The sequence below is a fragment of the Lycium ferocissimum genome, chromosome 1 (assembly GCF_029784015.1).
Source record: "Lycium ferocissimum isolate CSIRO_LF1 chromosome 1, AGI_CSIRO_Lferr_CH_V1, whole genome shotgun sequence".
NCBI classification, from domain to species: domain Eukaryota; kingdom Viridiplantae; phylum Streptophyta; class Magnoliopsida; order Solanales; family Solanaceae; genus Lycium; species Lycium ferocissimum.
In genome coordinates, this window is record NC_081342.1 from 12,522,173 (window position 1) to 12,537,953 (window position 15,781).

At 32.4% G+C, this 15,781-nt stretch overlaps 2 protein-coding genes across 2 annotated transcripts; one reads left to right on the forward strand and one right to left on the reverse strand.

Moving 5' to 3' along the window:
- Positions 1-4,820: 4,820 nt before the first annotated feature.
- Positions 4,821-5,639, reverse strand: LOC132068750 (uncharacterized). The gene is made up of 2 exons (XM_059462446.1): positions 5,321-5,639; positions 4,821-5,231 (listed from the first exon to the last, which is right to left on the reverse strand). The coding sequence occupies exons 1-2, from the start codon at positions 5,453-5,455 to the stop codon at positions 4,860-4,862; spliced, it is 507 nt and encodes a 168-aa protein (XP_059318429.1). The 5' UTR covers positions 5,456-5,639; the 3' UTR covers positions 4,821-4,859.
- An 8,069-nt stretch (positions 5,640-13,708) lies between these two features.
- On the forward strand, positions 13,709-14,361 carry LOC132068759 (monothiol glutaredoxin-S11-like). Its single transcript, XM_059462456.1, has one exon. It carries the CDS (start codon positions 13,870-13,872, stop codon positions 14,170-14,172), a length of 303 nt encoding a protein of 100 aa, XP_059318439.1. The 5' UTR covers positions 13,709-13,869; the 3' UTR covers positions 14,173-14,361.
- The last annotated feature ends 1,420 nt before the right edge of the window (positions 14,362-15,781 follow it).

Genomic DNA, 15,781 nt, shown 5'->3' on the forward strand with positions numbered 1-15,781 from the left:
GTAAGCATGTGGAGGCTTGCCAATTTCCAAAGTACGCATATTGTGCAATATGCCTTTATGACGATCCGATAGGATACATATGCCCTGATGACCCTTAATAACATTAGTTTTTAGATGAGTCAAGAACATCCCCCATGTCTCGTTGCTCTCATTGGCGGCAATTGCGAAAGCAAGAGGGAATATTGACCCATTGACATCCATACCTATTGCAATTAGGAGCTTAATTTCATATCTCGCCATATACATGCGTCCCATCTATCGATATCACATTCGGCGGTGAGCAAAACCATCAATACTTGGTTTGAATGCCCAAAAGACGAAGTCGAAAATTACCCGCCTCTAAAACGCCACCGTACAACAATTCTAGGATTAGCATGTTGTGGAGCAATGCTATATACCCGTGACGCCTGAAAAGAGGATTCCCAAGTTCCAAAGATCATCTCAAAACCACGTCTACGCCCGAGAAATCCCTTTCTCTTGCTTATGATTTTACAATATTTGGAGTGGACCATGCCAATACAAGTTTTGATGGGCATCCTGCATAAGTTTAAACAAACAACATTTAGTAATGATATTTTAATTGCTATAAGATATATAATGTACTAGGTCAGATAAGTTACCTTGGAGTTTCCTCAATGTGTTTAAGTAACACATGAGCAATCATGTTTATATCTAAATTAAAATGATCTATTCAACTTTGTCCCATATCACAAGTGTGCTTTGGGTGGAATTTTGTGATTTCCCACAGACCATCAGGCTCAACAATTCCCCGAAGCAACCACCGATAGCCTTGAGTATGTCGCTTACAAACCAGCCTCCATACCGATTTATTTGAGTCATCAACCTTAAACTCCCTCATATCCTTTATACAATACATTCTGACAGCCCGTTGCAACATCTTTTTTTATGTGAACTGCATTCCCTTTGCAAGGACGCATTCATCGCCCGGGGATTTTTTGGTTCAATCCACATTTTTTGGCGACTTTGATCATCATCTCTTGTGAAGACAAATGCATCCTCACGACCTTGTACCGTCAAGATATGGAATATAGTCGAATACCACCGCATTGGGGTTGTCGGAATTGGGTTTTTCGCCATCGAAGTGGTACGTGATGGTGAGTTGGTTACGGGTTTTTGGGGACTAAAATGCATATCTTCTTCATCCCCTTCACTATCTTCATCATCGGTTACCTCTGCATTATTAGCTGGTTCATCGCCATCACTCTGTGATGTATCCACATAACTTGGACAATCAGCGCCTAAGAAAGGCCTGCTCCTACACGATAAAAAGCATATGTTAAATTTCAAATTCAAATCTCTCTCTCTCTCTCTCTCTCTCTCTCTATATATATATATATATATATATATATATATATATATATATATATATTATTTAACATCAAGGTGATGAACCTACACATATTGAGAATGAGCATGGTGTGGAGAATGATCAACTCCACCAAACTGAGAGGACTGCCTTTCATCCACAGTTGGTACCACTGGCGAGTTATGATAATAATCAGCTGCACCGAACTGAGAATTATTATAATAATCGCTCCACCGAATCGAGAATTATTATAATAATCAGCTCCACTGAACTTAGAGTTTTGATAATAATGAGTTGCTCCACTAAATTGAGATGATTGCCCAATATTACTCGTATCAGGTCTATAACTCCTACAAAGATTTAAAAATGGTTATTTACCAATACATATAATAAACACGTGCTACTGCACAAAATAATAATATAAGTATGCATATTTACCAAGTTTGATTAAATTGTTGGGTAAGATTTTCCACGTGCCACTCAAAATGTCCCCGTAAGAACTAATATCTCCATACGTGTTAACTTGACTGGGTTGTTCTTGAGGGACCTCTCGGGGTATCTTTCAACATACATCTCAAGAACATTAAGGGCGACTAAATGTTTTAATTCTTCTGGCACATTCAAATAATCCCTCAAAGAATCATCATCATTGATATAATGCCTACCATAAAGCACTATACCATGCGGGAAACCGATTGTGGATATCTGCACCATAGAGATTTCATACTCATCTGGACTAACCTTCATTTTTTTCATATATGTAAGTGACTAGTGATTCATAAGACATTTCAAGTGGACATTTCACATGAATGTTTGGTCTTTTATTGTAACGAACTATACTATTGTCATCAAGGATAATACCTTCCCAATGTATTGAAACCTTAACTGGTGGAATATCTTGAGCCATTTTTTGTAGAAAGTTTGATTTTTTTTTTTTTGAATGACTTAAGAGAGGTTTTTTTGAATGACTTAAGAGACTTAAACTTATAAAATGGATGAGTTTTTACCTTGTCCAACATTCTTCTTAAATAGATTCATATTGACCCCTATTACGCATTGAAACGTTGCGTAATATGAATTAAATTAAAATAAACGGTCAAAAAATGCAGCATTGTATTGTCAAATCGGTCCTTTATGTGTCATAAAAAAGCTGAAATTGGAATGCATGATGTGTTGTCAAATCATGTTCTATTGCGCATTGAAACGTTGCGTAACATGAATTAAATTCAAATAAACAGACAAAAATGCAGCATTGTATTGTCAAATCGGTCCTTTATGTGTCATAAAAAAGGCAAATTGGCATGCATGATGTGTTGTCAAATCATGTTCTATTGCGCATTGAAACGTTGCATAATGTGTTGTCAAATCATGTTCTATTGCGTATTGAAACGTTGCGTAATATGAATTAAATTCAAATAAACGGTCAAAAAATGCAGCATTGTATTGTCAAATCGGTCCTTTATGTGTCATAAAAAAGGCCGAAATTGGCATGCATGATGTGTTGTCAAATCATGTTCTATTGCGTTTTGAAAAGTTGCGTAATATGAATTAAATTCAAATAAACGGTCAAAAAATGCGGATTGTATTATCAAATCGGTCCTTTATGTGTCATAAAAAAGCTGAAATTGGCATGCATGATGTGTTGTCAAATCATGTTCTATTGCGCATTGAAACGTTGCGTAATATGAATTAAATTCAAATAAATGGTCAAAAAATGCAGCATTGTATTGTCAAATCGGTCCTTTTTGTGTCATAAAAACCTGGCATGCATGATGTGTTGTCAAATCATGTTCTATTGCGCATTGAAACGTTGCGTAATATGAATTAAATTCAAATAAACGGTCAAAAAATGTAGCATTGTATTGTTAAATCGGTCATTTATGTGTCATAAAAAAAGCTGAAATTGGCATGCATGATGTGTTGTCAAATCATGTTCTATTGCACATTGAAACGTTACGTAATATGAATTAAATTCAAATAAATGGTCAAAAAATGCAGCATTGTATTATCAAATCGGTCCTTTATGTGTCATAAAAAAAGCTGAAATTGGCATGCATGATGTGTTGTCAAATCATGTTCTATTGCGCATTGAAATGTTGCGTAATATGAATTAAATTCAAATAAAACGGTCAAAAATGCAGTACTATATATAACATGATTGACAAACAACTAGTATTCACTTTAAGACGAGTTATCATGACATTCTACACCCAATTTGGTAATCTTGATTCTATTATATATTTTACCCCAGCAAACATATTTGAAGCAATAGGTAGGACATAAGAACTAGATGATGATGATTTTCATTACTCAAATAACCCTAACAAAAGATTCAATCGAGAATACAATAAAACAATGAAAGAGGAGTGGAATTAGCGTGTTAGGGAGAGGTTTAAGCACCGGAGCAAAAGTTAGCTTAGGTAGGCTTAAACGCCCAAAAAAACGTGCTATGTCAATGCCTCGTGGAACTCCACAAGAGTTTAATTTTGCTCTTAATCGTTTTCGATAAGAGAACAATCGGATGCAAATACGTTACCATAGGGTAGAATATGGTATACATGGCAGCACAAGATTTAGATCCAAGTGGGATTCGGACTGTGAAATATCCGATGAAGATTAGTATTTGTCTTATAATAAGGTAAGTAGGTAGGGTCATAAAGACCCCCCCCCCCCCTAGGGGCACTTGGGGGTTTTAACTATATAAGCCCTTTTTTTTTGTTATTAGACTACAACGTATTCAATATCGAGTAGTAGAAACTCGCTTGGTCTTTACTCCTTCCAAAAAGATTCAAATAGCGATGATGATGAGAGTTCAAATCATAGCAGTTTTTCGAGTGATACCAGTGATTTCAAACTAGACGAGCTAAATCCCCACCTTCTTATAGAGCGTAATGATGATTTCTGCAGTGTGAAATATTCAAATCCGTGAGAATATTATTGCGATTTACGCCGAGAATGGTCACATTGGATTGCCGAATCAGAACGTCTTGTTCATGACTGGGAAAATCTCAACGCTCCAATCCCAACAAGGTACTCAATAACCATGCCTCGAGTAGGTCCAGCAACTTGCGAGATTGCCGTACAAAGGATTAGAAAAGAAAACAACAGAATGCTGGCAAGACGTTGTAGATTTTACATGCTAAAGTTGGCCGAAGAACAAGCATCATCAACTGGTAGAGAACTAACATCTCCTGAAAAAAGATGTGTGTTAAGAGACCGTCAATATGGTTCTGAGGACGATATTGAGGACTTCTATTCTGATGACGATTAGGGTCTATTTAGGCTCACTATCTTAGATTATGGGTATTTAAGTTTCGGACTAAAAGTTAATTTGTATTTTTATTTTATGATGAAGTCATAAATTTGAATTAGTTTGGCATGTTTTTAATTCTTCAAAGTTTATTGTTAAAGTCTATTATTAATTGACAATTTAACAAAGAAACACAAATAAATTAGTACATAAAGGGTGCGGATTACATTATAGGGGAAAATATACAACTAGTAAAAAACATAATCCATAAAAATATTAAACTTAATAAACAAAATACATATATATAATGAACAACAACAAGATAGCACAAATAATCTTCCACAATTTAAGTTTTTCTTTCAAAGCTATTTTCTCGTGTTGAGTGTCTCTAAGTTTAGCCTTCAAAGAAATTCGTTTTTTTTGGGAACCGGTGAGCAAGACCTCCAAAAGTTCAATTTTTTCTTCAGCTTCCACCAGCTTAAATTGCGAGTCCAACTTAGCGGTATCTCTAGAGATACGTGAAGTCGCGGTATCTCTAGAGATACATGAAGTCGCGGTATCTCTATCAAAAAGTGAATTTTGAAACTTCATCGCCACCGTTTTATCCACGTGAATGCTATCTTCCCACCGAAAGTGTTTGCAACCGCCCATATCCTATAAACATTACAAGAAAATCAGTTTTTTAAAGTAAAATATATGGATAACGTGAAAAAAAAAACACTAAAAAATGTAAAAACACTTACTTCCAGCACTTTACAACGCCAAAAACAGAAACCCAGATTATCTTGGGTCTTTGACGTTTTTAGTTTACAGTAATAATTGCATTCACAAATATGGGGTTGTATAGCAAACTTTGAAGTTTCAAAACTTTGAGACATGTTTTTGGGAGTGCAAAAGTGTGTTGAAAGGGTGAAAATGGAGGAAATGAAAGAGAAGAGTATGCTGGAAATGGGAGGGGTTTTTGTTAGGGGTTTCACGCACAGATTCTGTGCGTGAAGCCTACTTTGATTCTTTTTTTTTTTTTTTAATGAGTTAGTTTGGTTCCAAAAATTATTTTTTTTTGGGTTACAAAGGTGCCGGACTCCTAAAATTAGTCTAGCTCTAAGCTATTACCCTACCAACTGGGGTCTTTTTTTTCTTTTTCTTTCCTGTCTTGTTTCCTCTAAAGGAGTACTGGGGGTTGTAAAAAAAGCCATATTTTTATGAAAATGGCTGATAATAGAAACCTTTCTGGAAGTTTATCATTTTCTGTCTAGCTGTAGTAGTGGTTTCATTCGGGCAACATTATAATTTTACAAACCACTTTACCGTGTAAGTTATATAATTAACTTCAGATGAGAATTGTAAACTTAATTAATTAGATTGTGTTCAACACTTTGAAATAGACAAACTAATTAGTAATGCCTGCCAATATCTATGAGTTATTTGACTATTTCACTAATAATGGTCTCTCAATTTCATTTTATTACACTACTCAGGCGCTATTTTTGAAATAAACATGGCATTCAATTTTCCCTAACTATTTAGCACAAAGTAACTAATAATATTATGTCCACTGTTTCATGTCTCCTTTATAAATATGTCAACAACACGTGCAAACTTCTTCTATCAGAAGCAATCGTGATTTTCACAGTAGTAATATATTGGTGATCAGTTGTTTTCTGAATTAAGTGAATGAAGAAGATTAGAATTATTTTCATCTTGAGTCTAGGATGTTACATTAATTGTTTTACGTTGAGCATGTACTCGATCAGAATAAAAAGTTTTCCAGAATTACGTTCTAATGATCATATACTCCTTTAAATTAACTAATTAGGTGCTAATTTTCTCTACTCGACATTCTACTACGTACCCACAGTCCACAGCTATTAAATTAGTTGCATGTCTTTACACATCAATTATTCTTGAAATAATTTAGTAGTCTATTATACTAGCTTGTCTCTACTAAAAGATTCCCACTAAACTAAGAATTTTTTCCAGCAGAATCAAGGAATAATATCATTTCCTTTCAGACTCCTCATTACAGTTGCAAAAAAGTTTATATAGTTATTTGCACTGCAAGAATCAGGTGCTATCGTTTTGCATGGGTGGCTCATTTTCGTCAATACGTAACATAAGTGGTCAAAATCGGCTGATTTAAGCAGATGTTCTTTTAAGGCTATTATTTAAATTTTATCTATTTCCAAAGGTTGTGCAAATATTGCCTTGGGAAATTAGCCTTCTGGCCAACGTTAGACTTGGGTCTCTTGTACATCGCTCAACCTTAAAAACAAAATGTTAATGTACTGTTGTCTAACCTTCCTCATAAGATTTTCAGTTTGCTAAAAAAAAATCTTTAAACCGTGGTCTACAATATCCATAAATTGCAAGAAAGATAAAAGAGGATTATTTACTAAACTATTTCCCCGTAAAGGAAAAATCAGTGAAAATTTCTAGAAGAAATTGCACGGTTTGTCCTTCTAATGGGCTGGTCTTTAACTTTTGTCCTTCAAGTGTGCCGGTCATAAAAATTTTGTCCTTCAAATAAGAACTTATGTCTAGCGGGGCATAAGTTCTTTAAGGGAGATATATATATAACTTTTGGGATATTGTGATGCAACAATATAAACTTATGTCTCGCGAAAAAGTTGTTTGTCTTAAGGGATAAAAATTAAAGCCCAACTCAAAATAGGGACCGAAGTGGAAACGATCCAAATTTCTAATCAAGCCCAGCAGTTCATAACTGGACCAAGATACAAGAGGAAATGAAATGGACTGGGCCTTGAGAAGCCTAGCTGCAATCTTTGTGTTCCAAAGGACACTAGCGTGTCCAGAATTAGGATTATGTTAATTATTTTATTTTACAAGCATTAACCTAAATAATTCATCACCAATCGCTTAAACTAAAAATAATCGGAGGAATGTATAATATATACGTGATACATGTATAATATGTATATAACTATATAGAATCAGTTTATAACTATGCATATCGATCTATAATCAATGTATACCAACTTTGGATTGTCAACTTCTTTCTGTTATCTTCATCTTTTGAACGTGTGAGTTCTTGATTGGCCAATACTCCACCCCCATACAACATAGTCGGTCTAACAACCACTATATAGAACTTACTTTCATGTCTTGGTGACACACATTGTTAAACTCTATATGGTTCAAGTTTGGCTCGCGGCCCGAAATCATCTGTTGTCAAAGCAGCTTTGGGCTGTCAAGTTATATACCAACCTTCTTCTGTCGAGTGTCAACTTTTACTAACCGGGTTTTTCCTTTTCTGTTCTTCTTTCTATTGTTTCCTTTGAACTTTATGGAAAATATGCTTACATATTATCCCCTATATTTCAATTTATGTGAATCTATTTTCTTATTAGTCCGTGTAAAAAAAATGACCCCTTTTAATATTTGAAAACAATCTAACTTTATTCAATAATTTATAGCCACATAAAATATATGTGACTCATTTAACACCACAAGTTTAAAAGTCTTCTCTTCTTTCTATTGTTTCCTTTGAACTTTATGGAAAATATGCTTACATATTATCCCCTATATTTCAATTTATGTGAATCTATTTTCTTATTAAATTAAAAAAATATGACCTTTTAATATTTGAAAACAATCTAACTTTATTCAATAATTTATAGCCACATAAAATATAATGCGACTCATTTAATTAACACCACAAGTTTAAAAGTCTTCTCTTCTTTCTTAAACTTTGCACAATCGAAACGAGTTCATGTGAACTAAAACCAAGGAAAGATATACTATCGGCAACAACGAATCCCAAATTTGAACTTCATGAGTTTGAGTTCAAAATCTAGTTTGTTTGATTACTGGGTTCAGAATATATCATGTGTACTGATTTTTTTTTTTTTTAATAAAAACCAGGAACTGAACTAAAGTTATTGGGTTGGAATAACCCGCACCTACTACCTTACATCCACCCCTGGATGCTGGTGCTCACTGCTCAAGCACATATTGTTCTGACTCAAAACACAATATTGTGATATAAAAAATTAGTAATAGCATACAAATGTATTAACAGAGTACCCTATCTCAAGAAATAGCCACTCTAATTTAATATTCACATGTTAAAATTCATTCATAGTGTAATAAAGAGCCGTATGTTTTGTCGAAATGGATGATAAAGATTAAAGACGTTTGTGATTTCATCTGTCAATGGTTCGGTGTTTTGTGGCTCTTATTAATTCCTACTATTTGCTAGCTGTAAGAATGTATTCTAATGTCACATGCATAAACCAGTGCTATCTTTACTTCTTACAATCTTTCCTAAACTCGAAAGAAACATTATCTGAGCTTCAAATTGAGAAATCTTATACTTTGGGCCGTTCATATCTTTGCTACTATCAAGTCACTACTAGTAAAGGAGGTTTTTCCTATCATCATTCACTGAGAATTTTATGCTATGAAACATGATTTTTTCATCTCATTTCCACCAAACAATCTCACTGAAAAAACATATGGTGAAAAACAGGTTCTCATTTAAACGCTAGGGAATTTTCTAATTTTTCCATGTAAAAATAATATTATTTAGATTTTTCCCACTGAATGTCAGTGGAAAATAGCCACTGAACATATTTCAGTGAGAAAATAGTTATTTTTTAGTAATGAGTTGTCATGTACTTGCCCTGGATTTTTAACATATTTCAGCCTAGATTGAATGGATACTCCAGGAAAAAGGTTACTGACAAAATGCTTCAGGGAGTTGAAAATAAGTATATATAAAATCGGATATTTTGAATAGGGCAATCTTTCAAATTGTTATTGAATTCATGGGCAGACAAGGAATTCACCCGACGAATTGAAACATCTTAATAGTCAGAGAAAAAAAAAAAGCAAAAGTGATTTCCGTAGTAAAAGCAGCCTAAATTAACAGTGCAAATGGGTCGGGATTGTTTTACCTCTAGCTTTTTACTATGGTTTAAAATTACCTTCCATTATATTTTAAATTGGAGCTCCATTACGATCCGGGCAAATGTAAAATCAAGGGGTCGTTTAGTATGATGGATAAGCAAAAATAGTCCTGAGATAAAATTTTAGTACCATCTTATCCCACGTTTGATTGGGATAAAACCACGGGATTAGTTATCCCGGTATTAGAGTGTTATTTTATCCCACATAGAGGGTGGAATAACAATTCCGGAGATTAGTTATCCCCGGATAACTTGTTCCCCAACCAAACGAGCCCTAAGAGTTTTGACTATTTTTCGTTAATATATGTTGAGCATTTACGTTGGAGACAATTTTTGTACAAGTTGGAGTGGGCACAACACGAAGAATCAGATCTTTCGTCTATCGCTGACACAGAATAAAATCACCAGACGATATATATTTTGACCGTCTGTGCGGTATCTTTAGGGCTTTAGGCTGACCACCACTTTTATATTTTCATTAAATATATTGCACGGCCAATAGTTCGTCCACGTTGTGTTAATAAAATATACGCTTAATTTATGTGCACTATTCCCTTATAATGTAAAGATTCTTGCAGTAAATTATATTCCATACTTTAATTTTCTCTGTCACCAACCCATTTTTGGTGTAGAAACTTATCAGTAATTAATCTATAAGTAATCTGAATTTTTTACATTATTAGTGTATAAAAATTGCTAATATAAAACATAGACCACAACCAATTCCTCTTATGATATTTGTTGTGATCCAAAATAAAGTAAATAATTCGTATTATACTTTCTATTCAAACTTTCAGATGAAGCGTTTTACAATTTACATAGTATAGTACTAGATTAAGAGGTACTAATCAAATTCGAATTTCATCTATGAAACTATTTCCGTGTGTTTTGTCTAAATAAAAGAATCACGCTCTCACGTAAACTTTCAATTGCAGACGTAAAATAATTAAATAAATAAACTTTCAGAGTTCATATATATATATTTACTAGCCATATCGCACAGGCCGAACACGTTTATTCACTTTGAAAATAATTTTTAAAAATTTGTCATAGTCGTGACAATAAAAGTTGTTCATCAATGTGAAAAAGAAAATTAGTAAGAAGGTGAGGGAAAATTAATATTTTGATTTTAGATTTTAGATTTTTTCTTTTAAATTGTTTAATATCTTATATGTATAAATTTGATTTTCTATCCATCTCAATCAATTAACTGTTCAAATCCAAACATAAGAACAATTGTTGTATATATTGAATTTTTTAAAAGCGAAACCAATAAAATATTTTTATTAAATTAATTAAAAAATATGAGGAAATAAATGTGTCGGATAATTAAAATTGAAGTGCATACGTCTATGGAATAAATATTAAGTATTATGACATATTAGAAATGTGATACGCTATATGGTAAATCACCAAATTTTAATTCCGAAATGAAAATATAAAGTAATACATTTTATGAATGTAAAGAAACAATAATCAGAGAATGCAAAGGAGAGTAAAATAAGTAAAGTATTGACAAAGAAGGAAACGGGTTTTCCTTCTTTCTTAATACTTTAAACGTGAAAAGAGGGCGAACAATAGCAATGCAAATTTGTACCAAAAGTTATATAAATTGCACATTTTAACCAACTACTTTTTTATCCCGCTTAGACATTTGTCATAGTTTCTCTCCAATAGACTATTTTCAAGAATATTTATTAGAAAGGGTTAATTTTATTTTGGTTTTATAAATGAACAAGTAATTTGGACACACACATATTATATTTTTCCAGAACGCGAAAAGTCTAGAGTGAACAAATAAAGTGTACGGAGGAAATAAATGTATTAGAGAATTAAAATTGAAGTGTATACGTCTATGGAATAAATATTAAGTACTGTGACATATTAGAAATGTTCACGTGGTATTAAAAAATTCATTGCATGTACAATTTGTTAAGCTTTTGGTACAAGTTTTGGCAGCTGTGTTCGTACCCCCAAGCCACTTATTATTATAACTATATAGAAGCATGGGTTTCTTCATCGTCAGTCTCTATTAAAAAAAAATAATTAAAAAAAATAAGGGTGAGCCCCAATCTTCTTTAATGGTAGAAAAATTGTAAAAAAATAATAATAATAATAATAATAATAATAAGGTGGGGCCCAATCTTCTCTAATGGTAGAAAAATTGTTAAAAAAAAATTAAGGTGGGGCCAAATCTTCTATAATAGTAGGAATGAAAAAAAAAAAATTTAAGGTGGAGCTCACTCTTCCATAATAGTAGAGATTAAAAAAAATTAAGGTGGGGTCCGCGTGGAGAATTAGGAGACAATTGCAAAAAAAAAAAAATTAAGATGGATCCACGTGAAGAAGTAGGAGACAATTGTTTAGAAAAAAAAATTTAAGGTGGGGCCCACTCTTACATAATAGTAGAGATTAAAAAATTAAGGTGGGGTCCGCTTGGAGAATTAGTAGACAATTGCAAAAAAAAAAAAAAAAAAGGAGGTCACGTGAAGAAGAGAGACAATTGCAACAGAAAAAAATAGAATATTTAAATAATGATAATAAGTTCAAAAAATGGTAAAGGTACACTTAGAGAAAATGTAAAGAAGAGTAGTTCGGGAAAAAATAAATAACGATTTAAATTGAACACAAAAACTGCTAAAGAAGTCATAAAATCAAAAGATTTAAAACTTATACCATATGTCTAACACCAATAATGAGGAATAACATCAAGAAGGTGAAATATAAACGGTCTTCTATAATAGTAAATTAAAAAAAAAAATAAGTTGAGGCCCACTTTTCTATAATAGTATAAATAAAAAAACAAATTTAAGGTGGGGCCCACTCTTCCATAATAGTTGAGATAAAAAAAATTAAGGTGCGATCCACGTGAAGAATTAGGAAATAATTGCAAAAAAAAAAAAAAGGTGAGATCCACGTGAAGAAGAAAAAAAAATAGGACATTTAAATAATGGTAATAAGTTCAGAAAATGGTAAAGGTACACTTACAGAAAATTTACAGAAGAGAAATTTAGGAAAAAAGAAATAACGATTTAAATTGAACACAAAAACCGCTAAAGAAATCATAAAACCAAAAGATGTATAAGTTTAGACACATACGTCTCACACAAATAATGAGGAATAACATCAAGAAGACGAAATATAAACGGTCAAGAAACGTATACACATATTTTCTTAAAATAATGAAGTTGGTCTATACTTAAAAATTTAAGACTGCTGACACATGAAAGCACTTTTCAGTGTTGTTGATTTGAAAGAGATGATGGCATGAAACTCGGTAGAGAAAGTGTATTTCAAATCTTTCAATTGGATAACCAAATCAGGAAAGTTAGTATTCGTAGCAAACACTAATATAATAAAGTTTTGGATACGGAAAGACAAATTACGATGTTATATTAATCGTATTTTGAACATAATATATATATGCATAAAAACGATTACGAAACTTATGTTTGTTTATTAAATATATATATATATATATATATATATATATATATATATATATATATATATATATATATTACCACTATCCAAACACAACTATATACACATAAATACATTATAATCCAAAGTGTTGACCAGATGCTTAAGAGATACGCCACGCCATCTAGTATATATTAGAAAAACTTGAGCAGATTCTAATATGTTAGTCACACGTCGATGGTGACCTGGAGTTTGATAAATGGAGTCTTCATGGGATTGTACTATCAGTTCTCTTTTCGAATAACAATAGCCGGTGCCACCACCAAAGATTATATTCATTCGACTTTAAGTCATATATACTGTTCATAGAATGATCATTTTACACCATCAGGTCTTCTAAGAATATTTACAAGTCTCCTTAACATGTGAATTTGTAATCTTAAGAATATATAAGTCATATTACCACCTGTTACAAGGTGACCTTTTTTATTTATTTATTTTTCATTTTTATTTTGATATAAATATTCGACCGTATATAAATACAACTTAGATTCTATTCAAAAAAGTGCCTGACCATATAGAATATGAATGTATGTATCATCCAACTTGCCCCTTATTTGTGGAACGAAATAGTAGCAGTATCTTTTTTTTCCTTTCAAAAAAGTTACTTTTGTGGAGTTGCGATCCAGTTAATTTTCAAAGAATCTAAATAAAAGCTCACAATCTTTTGAAATGTTCTATTCTTTATTTATACTATAAATAGACTCACCTTGACCACCTCCATTCTCAAGCAACCTAGCTATCTCTGAGCTTGGAAAATAAAAATTAAACCCTTTTATTTCTCCAGCTCTTTTTTTTTTTTGCTAGTTGCTTCATCTCCTCCTTAATTAACCATATTTTTTTTCCCTTGAAATTCCCTCGTTTTATTGTTTTCAACAAAAATGGATAAGGTACAAAGAATGGCTAGGGAACATGGAGTGGTCATCTTCAGCAAGAGTACATGTTGTTTGTGTTATGCAGTGAGTATATTATTTCAAGATCTTGGAGTAATTCCATATGTTCATGAAATTGATCATGATCCTGAAGGAAAAGAAATGGAAAAAGCTCTAATGAGGATGGGTTGCAATGCTATGATGCCAGCAGTTTTTATTGGGGGACAATTGGTTGGTTCTACTAATGAAGTTATGTCACTTCACCTTAAGGGCTCACTCATTCAACTCATTAAGCCTTACATGGCTGTTTAAAAGTTAAAATGTAATTCCCCATTTCAAGAAAATTAAGAAAAGTACTTTGCCATTAATGTTGATTAGTAACTAGGAACAAAGAAATAAATTGTTGGGTTGAAGAAGTTGTAGTTTAAAAATGTGCTATGTATAATGTGTTGGTTGTGATTATATATGTTGTAATGTTATTAATTCAATCTTGATCAGTAATCTCTTGCAAGTTAGCATTATTACTTTTAGTAAGTTTTTCGCTCAGAAGTAGTGGTCTTTTTTTTTTCTTTTTTTTTTTTGGGATGAGGATCAACAGCGTATGTAGGAATTATGATATGGAAGCTGGGGAAACAATCATTCACTATACTAAAAAGAAAATTTAAAATTTAAAATCCTCACATCTAAGCTAAGCTCAAAACAAGCAATACTCAGTACTCATTCGAATCGTTTAATTTGCATCTAAAATAAGGTTACTTGACTTGTGTGCATAGAGAATGTTGAGGCTATAATTTAAATGAAGTATGAGTAATTAAAACTGGGTTCTTTCTTACGATTTTAACTTTTCGATGTGATCGTTGTGGTGTTAGAGTACAAAAGCAAAAATATTCCACGTATTTGGTCCACGAAAACGACTGGCCTTGGCCAAGTAGTACTAATGTTTTCCTCTGGTTTACAGAGGCGAAACCCGATAACTTTGACTATCATATGTATATACATTAAAAATTCACCTAGCCCCCTGTTTGGATGGTGTTTCCTGTGATTCATTAACGTATTATTTTGAATGAAATCATGTTTGTTTCCATTGTTCTTAATATTATGTGGTATGGTATTCTCAAACTGCTAAGATTCATCCCATGGTATATAACCACGAAAAAATCAATTTTTTGTAGCAGAATTTGATGGTTTTTACGTATTTTATTTTCCCATTATACCCCTACTTATTTTTTAAAATTCTTATTTTATCCGTTATCCTAGTTTTATTAATATATATAAATATATAAACTAGATGTTTAATTTTGCCTCCAACTCCCTCCAACAGCTGAAGTCTGTACTGCCTCCAAATCCTTCAAGCTTTATGTTTCTTGTATTATTAATATTCATGAGGAAGGAATAAATCAATTAAAGCATTCAGCAGCCACGATCATTTCGGTAAAAGAAGGAATAGAAGCAACAATGAGAAGAAGAAAGAATAAACACTCACTATTAAAGCAATAAAAAATCAGCAGCACACGCATGGATCAAAAAGAGAGAAATGAAAGCTTTTTTTTTTTGGAGCGTTAGAGCTTCATCTAGTGCACACAAGTATAAAGTAATTCACACAAGCTTTTTTTCTTTTTATGAAGTAATTTGAACAAACACTTGTATTCGAGGTTATAGAGTCAAGGTTATAGAGTCAAAGAAAAACAAGAAGAGATGAAAGCAGTTATTTATTGTCTTTTAATTGGGATTATCCTAGTAATTGTTGATATTTTTAATAGTTATATCAGTTAAGGGTATTTTAGTAAACTTATATGTTATTATACAGTACCATACGGTCAAACCAAATAATAAAAGTGACGGTCAAACCAAACAATAAAAGTGTTATTAAACCACAAGAAACGATACAGTGTATCCAAACATTGTGTTCATTAATATAGTA

Excerpts from the sequence above, each read along its gene's own strand:
- LOC132068759 (XM_059462456.1), top strand. The coding sequence starts at position 13,870 with ATGGATAAGGTACAAAGAATGGCTAGGGAACATGGAGTGGTCATCTTC.
- LOC132068750 (XM_059462446.1), bottom strand. The coding sequence starts at position 5,455 with ATGTCTCAAAGTTTTGAAACTTCAAAGTTTGCTATACAACCCCATATT. Across the intron at positions 5,232-5,320 it reads GGCGTTGTAAAGTGCTGGAA|GATATGGGCGGTTGCAAACA; the intron begins GTAAGTGTTTTT and ends TAATGTTTATAG.